Raw genomic sequence first — 14,813 nt, 5'->3', positions numbered from 1 at the left:
GCATTTTGACTACGTATTCACATTGTAAAACCACGATTTGTACCGCTAAATATGCACATTTTCGAACAAACCGTATATATATTGTGTAATATGATGTTATAGGACTGTCATCTGATGAAGATTGTGAAGGTTAGTGAATAAATTTATATCTTTTGCTGGTTTTTTCGCTATCGCTACCTTTGCGTTGAATGAATGCGGTTGTGTGGTTGGCTATTGTAGTAAGCTAATATAATGCTATATTGTGTTTTTGCTGTAAAACACTTAAAAAATCTGAAATATTGGCTGGATTCACAAGATGTTTGTCTTTCATTTGCTGTACACCATGTATTTTTCATAAATGTTTTATGATGAGTATTTAGGTATTTCACGTTGGTCTCTGTAGTTATTCTAGCTGCTTTGGTGAGATTTGTGATGGTGGCTGCAATGTAAAACTATGATTTATACCTGAAATATGCAAATTTTTCGAACAAAACATATGCTATACAATAAATCTGTTATAAGACTGTCATCTGATGAAGTTGTTTCTTGGTTAGTGACTAATTATATCTTTATTTGGTCGAATTTGTGATAGCTACCTATGCGGTAAAAAAATGGTGAAAATATGCGGTTGAGTCTTTTGCTATCGTGGTTAGCTAATAGAAATACATATTGTGTCTTCGCTGTAAAACATTTAAAAAATCGGAAATGATGGCTGGATTCACAAGATGTGTATCTTTCATTTGGTGTCTTGGACTTGTGATTTCATGAAAATTATATTATATGATATCCCTGTCGCGTTAGGCTAGGCTATGCTAGTCAGCTTTTTTGATGGGGGGATCCCGGATCCGGGTTTGTGACTCGTGAGAAGTTAATTCGTTTTTTGGGGGTATCTGTACTTTACTATTTATATTTTGATAACTTTTACTCCACTACATTCCTAAATAAAATAATATACTTGTAACGATGTACGCTGAGAGTCGGGAAGCAAGTTCAGGGAGTGAATACGTTTAATTAATTAATTAACATGAAGAAAACAAGAAACACGAACAGCGCACCGACATGAAACAGACACAGAAACAATAATGCCTGGGGAAGGAACCAAAGGGAGTGACATAAATAGGGCAGGTAATCAAGGAGGTGATGGAGAGCTGGTGCGAGTGACGATGGTGACAGGTGCGTGTAATAATCAGCAGTCTGGTGACCTAGAGACCAGAGAGGGAGTATACATGACAGTACCCCCTCCCTGATGCGCGACTCCAGCCGCAGGACACAGACAACAGGGATGATCCCGGGGAACAGGAGCGAACCGGCCACCTCTGCCAAAGCGCGTGAACCTGTCGAACCGGTTGGGGTGCGGGAGCCGGTGACCTAGAGTGCCGAAGAAGGAGCAGAGAAACAGCACCCACTCTCCGATGTGCGGCTCCAGCCGCAGTACACCGACCAGAGGGACTTCCCGCGCCGGTGCCTAGCAAGCCAGCTGTGGCATGGGAGCCTGTCGAGCCTACCGAGTCTGGACAGAAAATGGTCCAATTCACACACTTATCAAGAGAAAATCCCTGGTCATCTCCAATGCCTCTGATCTGGCAGACTCACTAAACACAAATGCTTTGTTTGAAAATTATGTTGGAGTGCCCCTTACTATCCATACATTTAAAAAACAAGAACATTCTGCCGTCTGCTTTGCTGAATATAAGAAAAGTTAAATTATTCATACTTTTACTTTTTATAGTAAAGTATATTTCAGCAATTACATTTACTTTTGATACTTAAGTATACTTAAAACCAAATACTTTTCGAGTTTTACTTGAGTAGTATTTTACTGGGTGACTTTCACTTGAGTCATTTTCTATTAAGGTATCTTTACTTCTACTCAAGTATGACAACTGGGTACTTTTTCCACCACTGACTTTTATCCAATGTAAAAATAAAAAATAAATTGAAATGTTGCTACATAAGACCAAATCGTGTTGGTCGGTCACATATCTACAAGTGATATCAATGCTATGACCAAACATATTGATATGGCCTTTAGTGGTGACAGACTGTTTATATTATTACATTTTTTATTTATTTAACCTTTATTTAACTAGGCAAGTCAGTTAAGATTCTTATTTACAATGACGGCCTACCCCGGCCAAACCTGGATGACGCTGGGCCAATTATGTGCCACCCTATGGGACTCCCAATCACGGCCGGTTATGATACAGCGTGGAATCAAACCAGGGTCTGTAGTGACACCTCTTGCACTGAGATGCAGTGCCTTAGACCGCTACGCTACTCGGGAGCCGACACTGCAGCTCAACTCAAGCTGTAAACACACCAGCTATGCGCCGGGAATATTATATTAAGGGGCGTGTACTTACAGGTATGAACAAAAATAAGAAATACACATTTGATACATGTTGTCATTATCTGTTTTCTGTTACTCGATGCCCAATTTAGAAACCATAAACGAGAAAACGATTTGATATCCAAATTTCGTAATGTAGAAAAAATATACAACTTTTAATTTCATCTTGTTTGGCCTTGCTGAGATTAATGAAATAGGAATTACCCATAAACACATGGACATGGCCATATTAGGCATAACTCAATTTCTACCTTTTAAGATGCCAAAATATGAATTGTTTTCAGTAATTGTTTTCTGTATCTTAATTGTGTTATGTTTTCTGATTGTTTCAGTGCACGCATTTAACAAGCTTTGGACAAAGGACTTCCACAGGGCCACCATCTACAAAAGTTCACTCAAAAAGGCAATATTTCGGGAACTGGGTTTGATTTCGTTTTTGTTGTTTTAATTATAAAATGTTTGTTAATATATTTTAAACTTCCATTGGTTAATCTATTGCTCAGTTATCATTTGGCTCATGTAAATAATTATGTAGTTGTCCCTTTAAATATCCTAAGGTCAACATCCTCATAGTGTTCCCATTTTTCTCATGTAAATGTTGAAGCTACATAAAAAGATGAAACAATTTATTTTTGAAATATCCAGTCTTTGCTATTTTCTTCATTACTATGCTGATGATTTCAAGTAGTATTCGATACATTTTTTATCTGTTAAAGACATTGAATAATGTGCATATTTATACTGAGTTTGCAGCAAACAGAAAGTTCTGCAAATTCACCACAACAGTTTGCGACAAAACTAATTTGCATGTGAAAATATGAGCTTGTCACAAATGTATGGTAAATTGGCCAAAGGTTTGCCACAACTGTTTGCCAGAAGCCTGTTTTTCTGTAAGGTTAATGAACCTCCACTTAGACATGAAAGGAGGAGAACAATAGAAATGGGGTGGAGATGATCTTTCAACCTTTATTTGCACAAATTTCAACAAAGCCTTACATGAAAACACCCCTGTCATTTTTATCTGTTGTATACTTCAAGAACATGGGGTATCCTCCCCTAGTTAGCATGGTTGGGGTCGATCCAGAATTTAGTTACGAATTGCTCTTGAATTTCAATGAAACTCTTGAATTTGAATTGAATTTGAATTGGACATGCCTTACAGGAAGCAGAATTTGAATTTAATTAAAATGTGCAATTTAGTCTACACTTCACTATTCAAATGTTTATTTTTATATTGAGTATAGATGGTTACCAATACTATGTACACTACCATTCAAAAGTTTCGGGTCACTTAGAAATGTCCTTGTTTTTGAAAGAAAAGCACATTTTTTGTCCATTAAAATAACATCAAATTGATCAGAAATACAGTGTAGACATTGTTAATGTTGTAAATGACTATTGTAGCTGGATACGGCTGATTTTTTATGGAATATCTACAAAGGCGTACAGAGGCCCATTACCAGCAACCATCACTCCTGTGCACGTTGTGTTAGCTAATCCAAGTTTATAATTTTAAAAGGCTAACTGATCATTAGAAAACCCTTTTGCAATTATGAAATCTGTTGTCCTGATTAAAGAAGCCATATAACTGGCCTTCTTTAGACTAGTTGAGTATCTGGAGCATCAGCATTTGTGGGTTTGATTACAGGCTCAAAATTTGCCAGAAACAAAGGCTTTCTTCTGAAACTCATCAGTCTATTCTTGTTCTAAGAAATTAAGGCTATTCCATGCGAGAAAATTCCAAGAAACTGAAGATCTCGTACAAAGCTGTGTACTACTCCCCTTCACAGAACAGCGCAAACTGACTCTAACCAGAATAGAAAGAGTAGTGAGAGGCCCCGGTGCACAACTGAGCAAGAGGACAAGCACATTAGAGTCTCTAGTTTGAGAAACAGACGCCTCACAAGTCTTCAACTGGCAGATTCATTAAATAGTAGCTGGTGTAACTGAGTCAGGTTTTGTAGGCCTCCTTGCTCGCACATGCTTTTTCAGTTCTGTCCACACATTTTCCATGGGATTGAGGTCAGGGCTTTGTGATGGCCACTCCAATACCTTGACTTTGTTGTCCTTAAGCCATTTTGCCACAACTTTGGAAATATGCTTTGGGTCATTGTTCATTTGGAAGACCCATTTGCGACCAAGCTTTACCTTCCTGACTGATGTCTTGAGATGTTGCTTCAATATATCCACTGAATTTTCCATCCTCACGGTGCCATCTATTTTGTGAAGTGCACCAGACCCTCCTGCAGCAAAGTACCCCCACAACATGATGCTGCCACCCCCGTGCTTCACGGTTGGGATGGTGTTCTTCAGCTTGCAAGCATCACCCTTTTTCCTCCAAACATAACAATGGTCATTATGGCCAAACAGTTCTATTTTTGTTTCATCAGACCAGAGGACATTTCTCCAAAATGTACAATCTTTGTCCCCATGTGCAGTTGCAAACTTTAGTCTCTCTTTTTAATGGCGGTTTTGGAGCAGTGGCTTCTTTCTTGCTGAGCAGCCTTTCAGGTTATGTCAATATAGGACTCGTTTTACTGTGGATATAGATACTTAAGCACCTGTTTCCTCAAGCATCTTCAAAAGGTCCGTTGCTGTTGTTCTGGGATTGATTTGCACTTTTCGCACCAAAATACGTTAATCTCTAGGAGACAATATGCGTCTCTTTCCTGAGCGGTATGGTCCCATGGTGTTTATACTTTCGTACTATTGTTTGTGCAGATGAACGTGGTACCTTCAGGTGTTTGGAAATTGCTCCCAAGGATGAACCAGACTTGTGGAGGTCTACCATTTTTTTCTGAGGTCTTGGTTGATTTCTTTTGATTTTCCCCTGATGTCAATGAAAGAGGCACTGAGTTTGAAGGTAGGCCTTGAAATACATCCACAGGTACACCTCCAATTGACTCAAATGATGTCAATTATCCCATCAGAAACTTCTAAAGCCATGACATAATTTTCTGGAATTTTACAATCTGTTTAAAGGCACAGTCAATTGAGTATGTACATTTCTGACCCACTGGAATTGTGATACAGTAAATTATAAGTGAAATAATCTGTCCGTAAACAATTGTTCGAAAAATGACTTGTGTCATGCACAAAGTAGATGTCCTAACTGACTTGCCAAAACGATAGTTTGTTTAGAAATTTGTGAAGTGGTTGAAAAACGAGTTTTAATGACTCCAACCTAAGTGTATGTAAACGTCCGACTTCAACTGTGCATACACACGTCACCATGTCTCAATTGCAAATAGGGTAGACATCTATTTGCATAGCTATGATTACAGGATCAAAAAAAAGTATTGCTGTACAAAATAAGGAGAGATTTCAACATTGTTGAAAGTGGAATTAAGTGGAATTAAGTTAAATAACACTCCTGTTAAACTACTCCTTAAGCAACATATATACAATTGATAGTCTAGCATAGAACTTTGAGCATGGTAGTCATGTAGAGTAGGTATGAACAAAAGTAATGAAAACAGTGCAATGGAAGAGACTATTTGTCTTCACCCTTGAGTATCTTTTTAACACGAGGCACAAGGAACATGCTGCCGTTGGAGGTCTGCTGGAGGGAGTAGTCACTGGGAGAGTAGGGCTTCCCCTCCTCATCTCTCAGCCGACTGAACACCTCCAGGTACAGACTCCCCAGCTGCTCCTTTAGCTCGTTCAGACTGCCGTTCCTCTGGGCACTCTCTCTGAGCAAGTGCTCCTTCTTCTCGCACAGGGCTTCAAGCTCCCCCTCCAGGTCTGAGATGCTTTCCATCTTGCGCTTGCGGCAGTTCTGGGCTGCCACCTTGTTCTTGCCCCGTCGGCGGATGTCTCGGATCAGGACCAGCTGGACCTCGTTAAGCTGGTGCTTGGACATGAGCTCATTGAAGTCATCCACAGGCAGGTTGATAATGAGCTCTACAGCAAAGGGGATCCCCAGGGCCTTGGCCCGCTGTTCGTCTCTGGACAGACGGGACTGGCAGCCTGCATAGCGCCTTCTCGGCTTGTCTTTGGTGAATGGGCGCTGGTTATGGCCGTTGCCCTCTATGAGCTCACTTTTTGGGTAGGGTAGGCTGTCTGCCGGAAGATGGGATACTGGACCAGTGTTGTAAGGGGAGGACTGTTGTTCCTCTCCATGGAGAGACAGTGAGAACATCTCTCTGTACTCGGACCGGTTGCTATCCATCTCCTCCAGGTCTGAGTCGCTGTATCCCGTAGAACTATCGTCCTGATGGGATTTCTTAGGCGAGCTGACATTGTCCATTGACAGACCGGAGTCAGAGTCAGGGAACTCTGTAGCAGTCTTGTGTCCATCTGTCAGGGAAAATTGGGGGACATGTATTTCTGACGATTCCAGTGGTTTGTGTCTCACCTCCTCCTGTGGGTTGGCCTCATTGGAAGTATAGGATAACATGGGGGAGCAAGGTTTTGTGTTTGAGGGGTCAGTGTAGAACACCTTACAGAGGCTATCTGTGGTGTAGGTTGTGTTGAGCTCCGGGGCTTTCAGAGTAATTTGGTTGAGGTTGTCAGGGGGAACCATCCCTTTGAAGTTGTTGATGGTTGGGACGGGTGGTGTAGTATCTATGTTTGTGACCAAGCCTGGGAGCTCAGGCAAGTAGAAGCTGTAGTTAGGGTCCTGCACCTCTAGGGGCATGCTTGTGCTGGTATAGCCATTCTGATCCAGGATATCTGACACTTGCATTTTTAAGTGCTGCTGTTGAAAATAGAGTAAATCAAAGAATTAGAAAACAGACAGTGACCTATATACATTGTAAAATATTTTATTGAAAGGTGAGACTGTTAATTTCATGTCTTCATTATCATAGTGAAAAAAAGGAGACTTGTATCTCTAGTGGGAAACCCTTATAAACAATGGGTACAATTACTATCTAAAATTGGATAGCATTGCCATTGTAGTCCAAGACTATGTACAGCCATTGGATCAGTGCTATCCTGTGGTGGAACTATATACAGCTCCATAGCAAGTATGAAAACCCTATTCAGTGAAACTTGATCACAGAGTGAATTAATACAATTAATGAATGAATTACATTTTATATGTGTCAAATCGCCAGGTCACATTCAGCCAACTTGACACAACATGGGCCAACATCCCTGTGGAACGCTTTCAACATCTTGTAGAGTCCATGCCCCGATGCATTGAGGCTGTTCTGAGGGCAAAAGGGGGTGCAACTCACAATTAGGAAGGTGTTCTTAATGTTTTTATACTGGCTATTCTACACACTGAGTAGATATGATCGATACAGTCTCTGGATGTATGAAAACTATTTTGTTGTTCCACCAGAATGTTTTGATCCTCCTAAAAGGTCATTAACCTACTGTTGAGGATGGATGAATATAATTTATAGATCGTACCTAGTAAACTTATGCCTCTCCAGTTCAGTGGCACTGAACATCAATTTACACATTGAGCAGGCAAGATCTTGCAAGTTAATTGCAGACAGTCAGATCCACTTCTCTCTCTAAACTAGAGGCCATTCATTTCACATTTTAGTCAGTTGGCAGATGCTCTAATCAAATCAATTTGTATTTGTCACATGCTTCGTAAACAACAGGTGTGGACTAACAGTGAAACGCTTACTTATGGGTCCTTCCCAACAATGCAGAGATTTGTTTTTGGAGAAAGAATTGAAAAGTAAAACACGTAATAATAGATGCATTAACCTACTGTTGAGGATGGATGAATATAATTTATCGACCGTACCTGGTAAACGTATGCCTCTCCAGTTCAGTGGAACTCCCGGGTAATTATTTTAAAGATTTGGTAATGGGATTGACTATGGACTTATTCCAACTGGATTGCAGAACACTGTACTCTAAACAAATTCAGAGCAAACCATGTAGAACTTCAGTTAATTTAGAGTAATTAAGACTTGATTAAGAAGTTTATCAATGACAAATGCTTTCCCATTTTTTGCTGTGTCAATCGCCTTCTTAACTTCTGCCACGGACAACTCCTCATATAGGTACAGGTTACAGTTGAAGTCGGAAGTTTACATACACTTAGGTTGGAGTCAATAAAGCTCATTTTTCAACCACTCCACAAATTTCTTGTTAACAAACTATCGTTTTGGCAAGTCGGTTAGAACATCTACTTTGTGCATGACACAAGTAATTTTTTCTAACAATTGTTTACAGACAGATTATTTCACTTATAATTCACTGTATCACAATTCCAGTGGGTCAGAAGTTTATGTACACTAAGTTGACTGTGCCTTTAACAGCTTAAAATTTTGTCATGGCTTTAGAAGCTTCTGATAGGCTAATTGACATAATTTGAGTAATTTGGTGAAACGTACCTGTGGATGTATTTCAAGGCCTACCTTCAAACTCAGTGCCTCTTTCCTTGACATCAGGGGAAAATCAAAAGAAATCAGCCAAGACCTCAGAAAAAAATTGTAGACCTCCACAAGTCTGGTTCAACCTTGGGAGCAATTTCCAAACACATGAAAGTACCACGTTCATCTGCACAAACAATAGTACGAAAGTATAAACATCCATGGGACCACGCAGCCGTCATACCGCTCAGGAAGGAGACGCATTCTGTCTCCAAGAGATGAAAGTACTTTGGTGCGAAAAGTGCAAATCAATCCCAGAACAACAGCAAAGGACCTTGTGAAGATGCTGGAGGAAACAGGTACAAATGTATCTATATCCACATTAAAACAAGTCCTAAATCGACATAACCTGAAAGGTTACTCAGCAAGGAAGAAGCCACTGCTCCAAAACCGCCATAAAAAAAGCCAGATTACAGTTTGCAACTGCACATGGAGACAAAGATCTTACTTTTTGGAGAAATGTCCTCTGGTCTGATGAAACAAAAATAGAACTGTTTGGCCATAATGACCATTGTCATGTTTGGAGGAAAAATGGTGAGTCTTGCAAGCCGAGGAACACCATCCCAACTGTGAAGCACGGGGGTGGCAGCATCATGTTGTGGGGGTGCTTTGCTGCAGGAGGGACTGGTGCACTTCACAAAATATATGGCATCATGAGGACGGAAAATTACGTGGATATTTTGAAGCAACATCTCAAGACATCAGTCAGGAAGTTAAAGCTTGGTCGCAAATGGGTCTTCCAAATGAACAATGACCATAAACATACTTCCAAAGTGGTGGCAAAATGGCTTAAGGACAACGAAGTCATGGTATTGGAGTGGCCTTCACAAAGCCCTGACCCCAATCCCATGGAAAATGTGTGGTCAGAACTGAAAAAGCGTGTGCGATCAAGGAGGCCTACAAACCTGACTCAGTTACACCAGCTCTGTCAGGAAGAATGGGCCGAAATTCACCCAACTTATTGTGGGAAGCTTGTGGAAGGCTACCTGAAACGTTTGACCCAAGTTAAACAATTTAAAGGCAAAGCTACCAAATACTAATGTAGTGTATGTTAACTTCTGACCCACTGGGAATGTGATGAAAGAAATGAAAGCTGAAAAAAATCATTCTCTCTACTATCATTCTGACATTTCAATACAGTATATAAGAGGGTTCTGAGTTTGACGTTGTGTTTTTTAACCTTTATTTAACTAGGCAAGTCAGTTAAGAACAAATTCTTATTTTCAATGACGGCCTTGGGACAGTGCCTTGTTCAGGGGCAGAACGACAGATTTTTACCTTGTCAGCTCGGGGATTGATATTGCAACCTTTCGGTTACTAGTACAACGCTCTAATCACTAGGCTACCTGCTGCCGCTACCTGCCATTTCCCAGTTTAGTTTTCAGGGAACATGTGTCTTAATAAAAATCTTCCTCAAAATATGCCACATTTTCATTACCTGAGAACAAACTTGCAAACCCCTTCTCACACTCATTAAGTACCTGTGTAATATCGAACTTCAGCCCCCCTGCTCTTCACTGACTTCCATTGGAATTGTCTTATGTCGTTTTGGTCCCAACTTATTTGGTTCCAGGAACTGTTGAGAATTTCTTGTCGGTATCTCCTCAAGGTGTAATACCTGCCCTCTCTGATATCTCTGTTTGAATAGGCTCCGTCTTTAATCAAACACATGCTGTTTTTTCTTAAAAATATTATCTTGTATTCCTATCTTTACACTGTAGAAATAAGTGCTCAGCCTTGCGGCGTACAGATCATAGGTCCCTTAACTCATCATTCCAATTAGGCTTGTTCGGCTTGTAAACTTTCCTGGACTTGAGTTCGATGAGTTCTAATGTGCGTGCTATTTCAGTACATAGAAACTCATTTGACAAATGTATTTTCTTGCATTTAGGCCTATGCGGGGTACGTACATTTTGTGTGATGCACAATAATACCTGTTTGAGAAAGTTCATGCCAACAGAAAAGGACATAAATAAAAGAGAATTATCAGGAGGTCTACTTTTCAAATTTATTCTAACAAAGGCGTGCTTGTGCTGTGTCCTCGCCCGCCCTACTGCAGCAGCCACTCGTTGTTCTTTAGGTGTCCATTACCTAGCTGAACAGGGCTTGTTGTGGCTTTATGAATTGTTCCATTGTATCATACCTACCTCGAGCTCAGGCAGGGAGAGCAGCTCCATCCAGGCCTGCTCCACATCCACAGGGGCTGGATCCAGAGACGCAGGCACAGCAGTGGGAGCCTTGTGGGGGGCCAGCAGAGCAGAGAGCATGGGGTTCTGGGCCACAGGTGACTGCTGGGAGGTCAGCATATCTGGCCTACTGTTGCCAATGAAAGGGGAGGGCATGACATGAGCAGGAGGAGGATGGGGGAGCTAGAATACACAGACAAATACTGGAAATTAGAGGGGATGCATTGATAAGAGGAGAAACAGATTGGAATTATGTTACTGGTTTGTAGGTATTGGTAGTGTATTCTCTTACCTCAATGGTTTCTACTAAAGGGAATGTCTCTGCGAGAAGCTGCATGCACTCATCAAATGAAAGTGCATCCCCATCCACTCTGGAAAAAATGGTGTTCTACAAAAACAGACACACAGATATAAATGACTGGCTGTATGAGCGATAAAGTTATAAAACATTTTTTTAAACATAATGTACAGTTGAAATTGGAAGTTTGCATACACCTTAGCCAAATATATTGGTTTTTCACAATTCCTGACATTTAATCCCTTTAACATTCCCTGTCTTAGGTCAGTTAGGATCACCACTTTATTTTAGGAATGTGAAATGTCAGAATATTACTAGAGAGAATGATTTATTTCAGCTTTTATTTCTTTCATCACATTCCCAGTGGGTCAGAAGTTTACATACACTCAATTAGTATTTGGTAGCATTGCCTTTAAATTGTTTAACTTGGGTCAAACATTTTGGGTAGCCTTCCACAAGCTTCCCACAATAAGTTGGGTGAATTTTGGCCCATTCCTCCTGACAGAGCTGGTGAAACTGAGTCAGATTTGTAGGCCTCCTTGCTCGCACACGCTTTTTCAGTTCTGCCCACAAATATTCTATAGGATTGAGGTCAGGGCTTTGTGATGGCCACTTCAATACTTTGACTTTGTTGTCCTTAAGCCATTTTGCCACAACTTTGGAAGTATGCTTGGAGTCATTGTCCATTTGGAAGACCCATTTGCGACCAAGCTTTAACTTCCTGACTGAAGTCTTGAGATGTTGCTTCAATATATCCACCGAATTTTCGTCCTCATAATGCCATCTATTTTGTGAAGTTCACCAGTCCCTCCTGCAGCAAAGCACCCCCACAACATGATGCTGCCACCCCCGTGCTTCACTGTTGGGATGATGTTCTTCGGCTTCCAAGCCTCCCCTTTTTTCCTCATAACATAATGATGGTCATTACGGCCAAACAGTTCTATTTTTGTTTGATCAGATCAGAAGATATTTCTCCAAAAAGTACAATCTTTGTCCCCATGTGCAGTTGCAAACCGTAGTCTGGCTTTTTTGGGCGGTTTTGGAGCAGTGGCTTCTTCCTTGCTGAGCGGCCTTTCAGGTTTTGTCGATATAGGACTCGTTTTACTGTGGATATAGATACTTTTGTATACCACCCTCAAAATGAATATTTAAAAAAAACAAGACACAGAACACATACATTTCCCTAGCATAAATGCTAATCTCATTACTCTTTTCTATTCCAGAGGGGGACCACTCTCTGGTGGGACGGACGGACGGACGGACGGACGGACGGACGGACGGACGGACGGACGGACGGACGGACGGACGGACGGACGGACAGACAGACAGACAGACAGACAGACAGACAGACAGACAGACAGACAGACAGACAGACAGACAGACAGACAGACAGACAGACAGACAGACAGACAGACAGACAGACAGACAGACAGACAGACAGACAGATACCTGGTTTCCCTCTGGGGTGGTATCTGTGTTGGGCAGCTCTGGTTCACTGGGTAGCAGGCAGGGCATGAACTCTCCAGTCTCCTCGTCCAGCTCTAGCTGTTCCAGCAAGGCCTTATCCTGCTCCCTCAGCAGGTGCAGCCTCTTCTCCTCCTCCAGTTCCTTCTGCCTGCGCAGCTCATCCTCCTTCTGCCGCAGGCTCAGGTCAAACACCTCCCGCTCGGCACCCAGGTCAATGTCCTGCCTCCACAGGATGTCAATCAAGTTCATATCCTGGCAGGAGAACAATGACCATAGTGAGTTAAGATAGGAGGATAGCAGGACAACACTACAGCCAACACCACTGCTACTCCAACTATTCTTATCTGCTCTTTAATTATTTGTTATTCTTATTTCTTACTTTTTTGTTGTTGGTATTTTCTTAAAACTGCATTGTTGGTTAAGGGCTTGTAAGTAAGCATTTCACTGTAACGTCTACACCTGTTGAATTCGGCGCATGTGACAAATGCGATTTGATTTGATTTGAAGGCAGTGGTCCTTAAAGAACCACTTTTAATGCAGGGATCCTGAAGTATTTGACAAAGCGTTAGGATAAGATGGATATTATATTATCACCCATCACGAACAAACAGAAGGCAGACAAGTGGGATCAAAAAGGGTGTGTCGACAATACCCAGAAAGCTTCTCTGTGCCACGTATTGTATCCCCTGTTCCACTCCCTGTGGACAGCTGTCCCTTACCCCCACCTTTAGCCATGACCCAACTCAATCAGATGAGATGTTTTTTTATTTTTTATTTATTTCACCTTTATTTAACCAGGTAGGCAAATTGAGAACACGTTCTCATTTACAATTGCGACCTGGCCAAGATAAAGCAAAGCAGTTCGACACATACAACAACACATGGTTACACATGGAGTAGAACAAACATACAGTCAATAATACAGTGAAAAATAAGTCTATATACAATGTGAGCAAGTGAGGTGAGATAAGGGAGGTGAAGGCAAACAAAATATATATATAAATAAATAAAAATATAAAAAAAGGCCATGGTGGCGAAGTAAATACAATATAGCAAGTAAAAAAACACTGGAATGGTTGGTTTGCAGTGGAAGAAAGTGCAAAGTAGAGATAGAAATAATGGGGTGCAAAGGAGCAAAAATAAATAAATGAATACAGTAGGTAAAGAGGTAGTTGTTTGGGCAAAATTATAGATGGGCTATGTACAGGTGCAGTAATCTATGAGCTGCTCTGACAGCTGGTGCTTAAAGCTAGTGAGGGAGATAAGTGTTTCCAGTTTCAGAGATTTTTGTAGTTCGTTCCAGTCATTGGCAGCAGAGAACTGGAAGGAGAGGCGGCCAAAGGAAAAATTGGTTTTGGGGGCGACCAGAGAGATATACCTGCTGGAGCGCGTGCTACAGGTAGGTGCTGCTATGGTGACCAGCGAGCTGAGATAAGGGGGGACTTTACCTAGCAGGGTCTTGTAGATGACCTGGAGCCAGTGGGTTTGGCGACGAGTATGAAGCGAGGGCCAGCCAACGAGAGTGTACAGGTCGCAGTGGTGGGTAGTGTATGGGGCTTTGGTGACAAAACGGATGGCACTGTGATAGACTGCATCCAATTTATTGAGTAGGATATTGGAGGCTATTTTGTAAATGACATCACCGAAGTCGAGGATTGGTAGGATGGTCAGTTTTACAAGGGTATGTTTGGCAGCATGAGTGAAGGATGCTTTGTTGCGGAATAGGAAGCCAATTCTAGATTTAACTTTGGATTGGAGATGTTTGATGTGAGTCTGGAAGGAGAGTTTACAGTCTAACCAGACACCTAGGTATTTGTAGTTGTCCACATATTCTAAGTCAAAGCCGTCTAGAGTAGTGATGTTGGACAGGCGGGCAGGTGCAGGCAGCGATCGGTTGAAGAGCATGCATTTAGTTTTACTTGTATTTAAGAGCAATTGGAGGCCACGGAAGGAGAGTTGTATGGCATTGAAGCTCGCCTGGAGGGTTGTTAACACAGTGTCAAAAGAAGGGCCAGAAGTATACAGAATAGTGTCGTCTGCGTAGAGGTGGATCAGAGACTCACCAGCAGCAAGAGCGACATCATTGATGTATACAGAGAAGAGAGTCGGTCCAAGAATTGAACCCTGTGGCACCCCCATAGAGACTGCCAGAGGCCCGGACAACAGACCCTCCGATTTGACACACTGAA

The 14,813-nt window shown here is 41.5% G+C and overlaps 1 protein-coding gene across 2 annotated transcripts in view; it reads right to left on the bottom strand.

The window, feature by feature from the left end:
* Window positions 1-5,454: 5,454 nt before the first annotated feature.
* Window positions 5,455-14,813, bottom strand: part of LOC120033366 (nuclear factor erythroid 2-related factor 2-like) — a 36,786-nt gene continuing 27,427 nt past the window's right edge. Inside the window, exons 2-5 of one of the 2 annotated variants that reach the window (XM_038979679.1) lie at window positions 12,607-12,876; window positions 11,152-11,247; window positions 10,821-11,042; window positions 5,455-7,028 (exon numbers count right to left, since the gene is read on the bottom strand). In XM_038979679.1, coding sequence (XP_038835607.1) covers window positions 5,823-7,028; window positions 10,821-11,042; window positions 11,152-11,247; window positions 12,607-12,876 — 1,794 coding nt within the window. In that variant the 3' untranslated portion in view covers window positions 5,455-5,822. The remainder of the gene's footprint in view (window positions 7,029-10,820; window positions 11,043-11,151; window positions 11,248-12,606; window positions 12,877-14,813) is intronic. The other variant, XM_038979680.1, reaches the window with a different exon arrangement.

The sequence above is a fragment of the Salvelinus namaycush genome, chromosome 40, assembly GCF_016432855.1.
Source record: "Salvelinus namaycush isolate Seneca chromosome 40, SaNama_1.0, whole genome shotgun sequence".
In the NCBI taxonomy this organism is placed as follows: Eukaryota; Metazoa; Chordata; class Actinopteri; order Salmoniformes; family Salmonidae; genus Salvelinus; species Salvelinus namaycush.
Note: the sequence above shows the minus strand (reverse complement) of the source record. Positions and strands in the feature narration are given on the sequence as shown.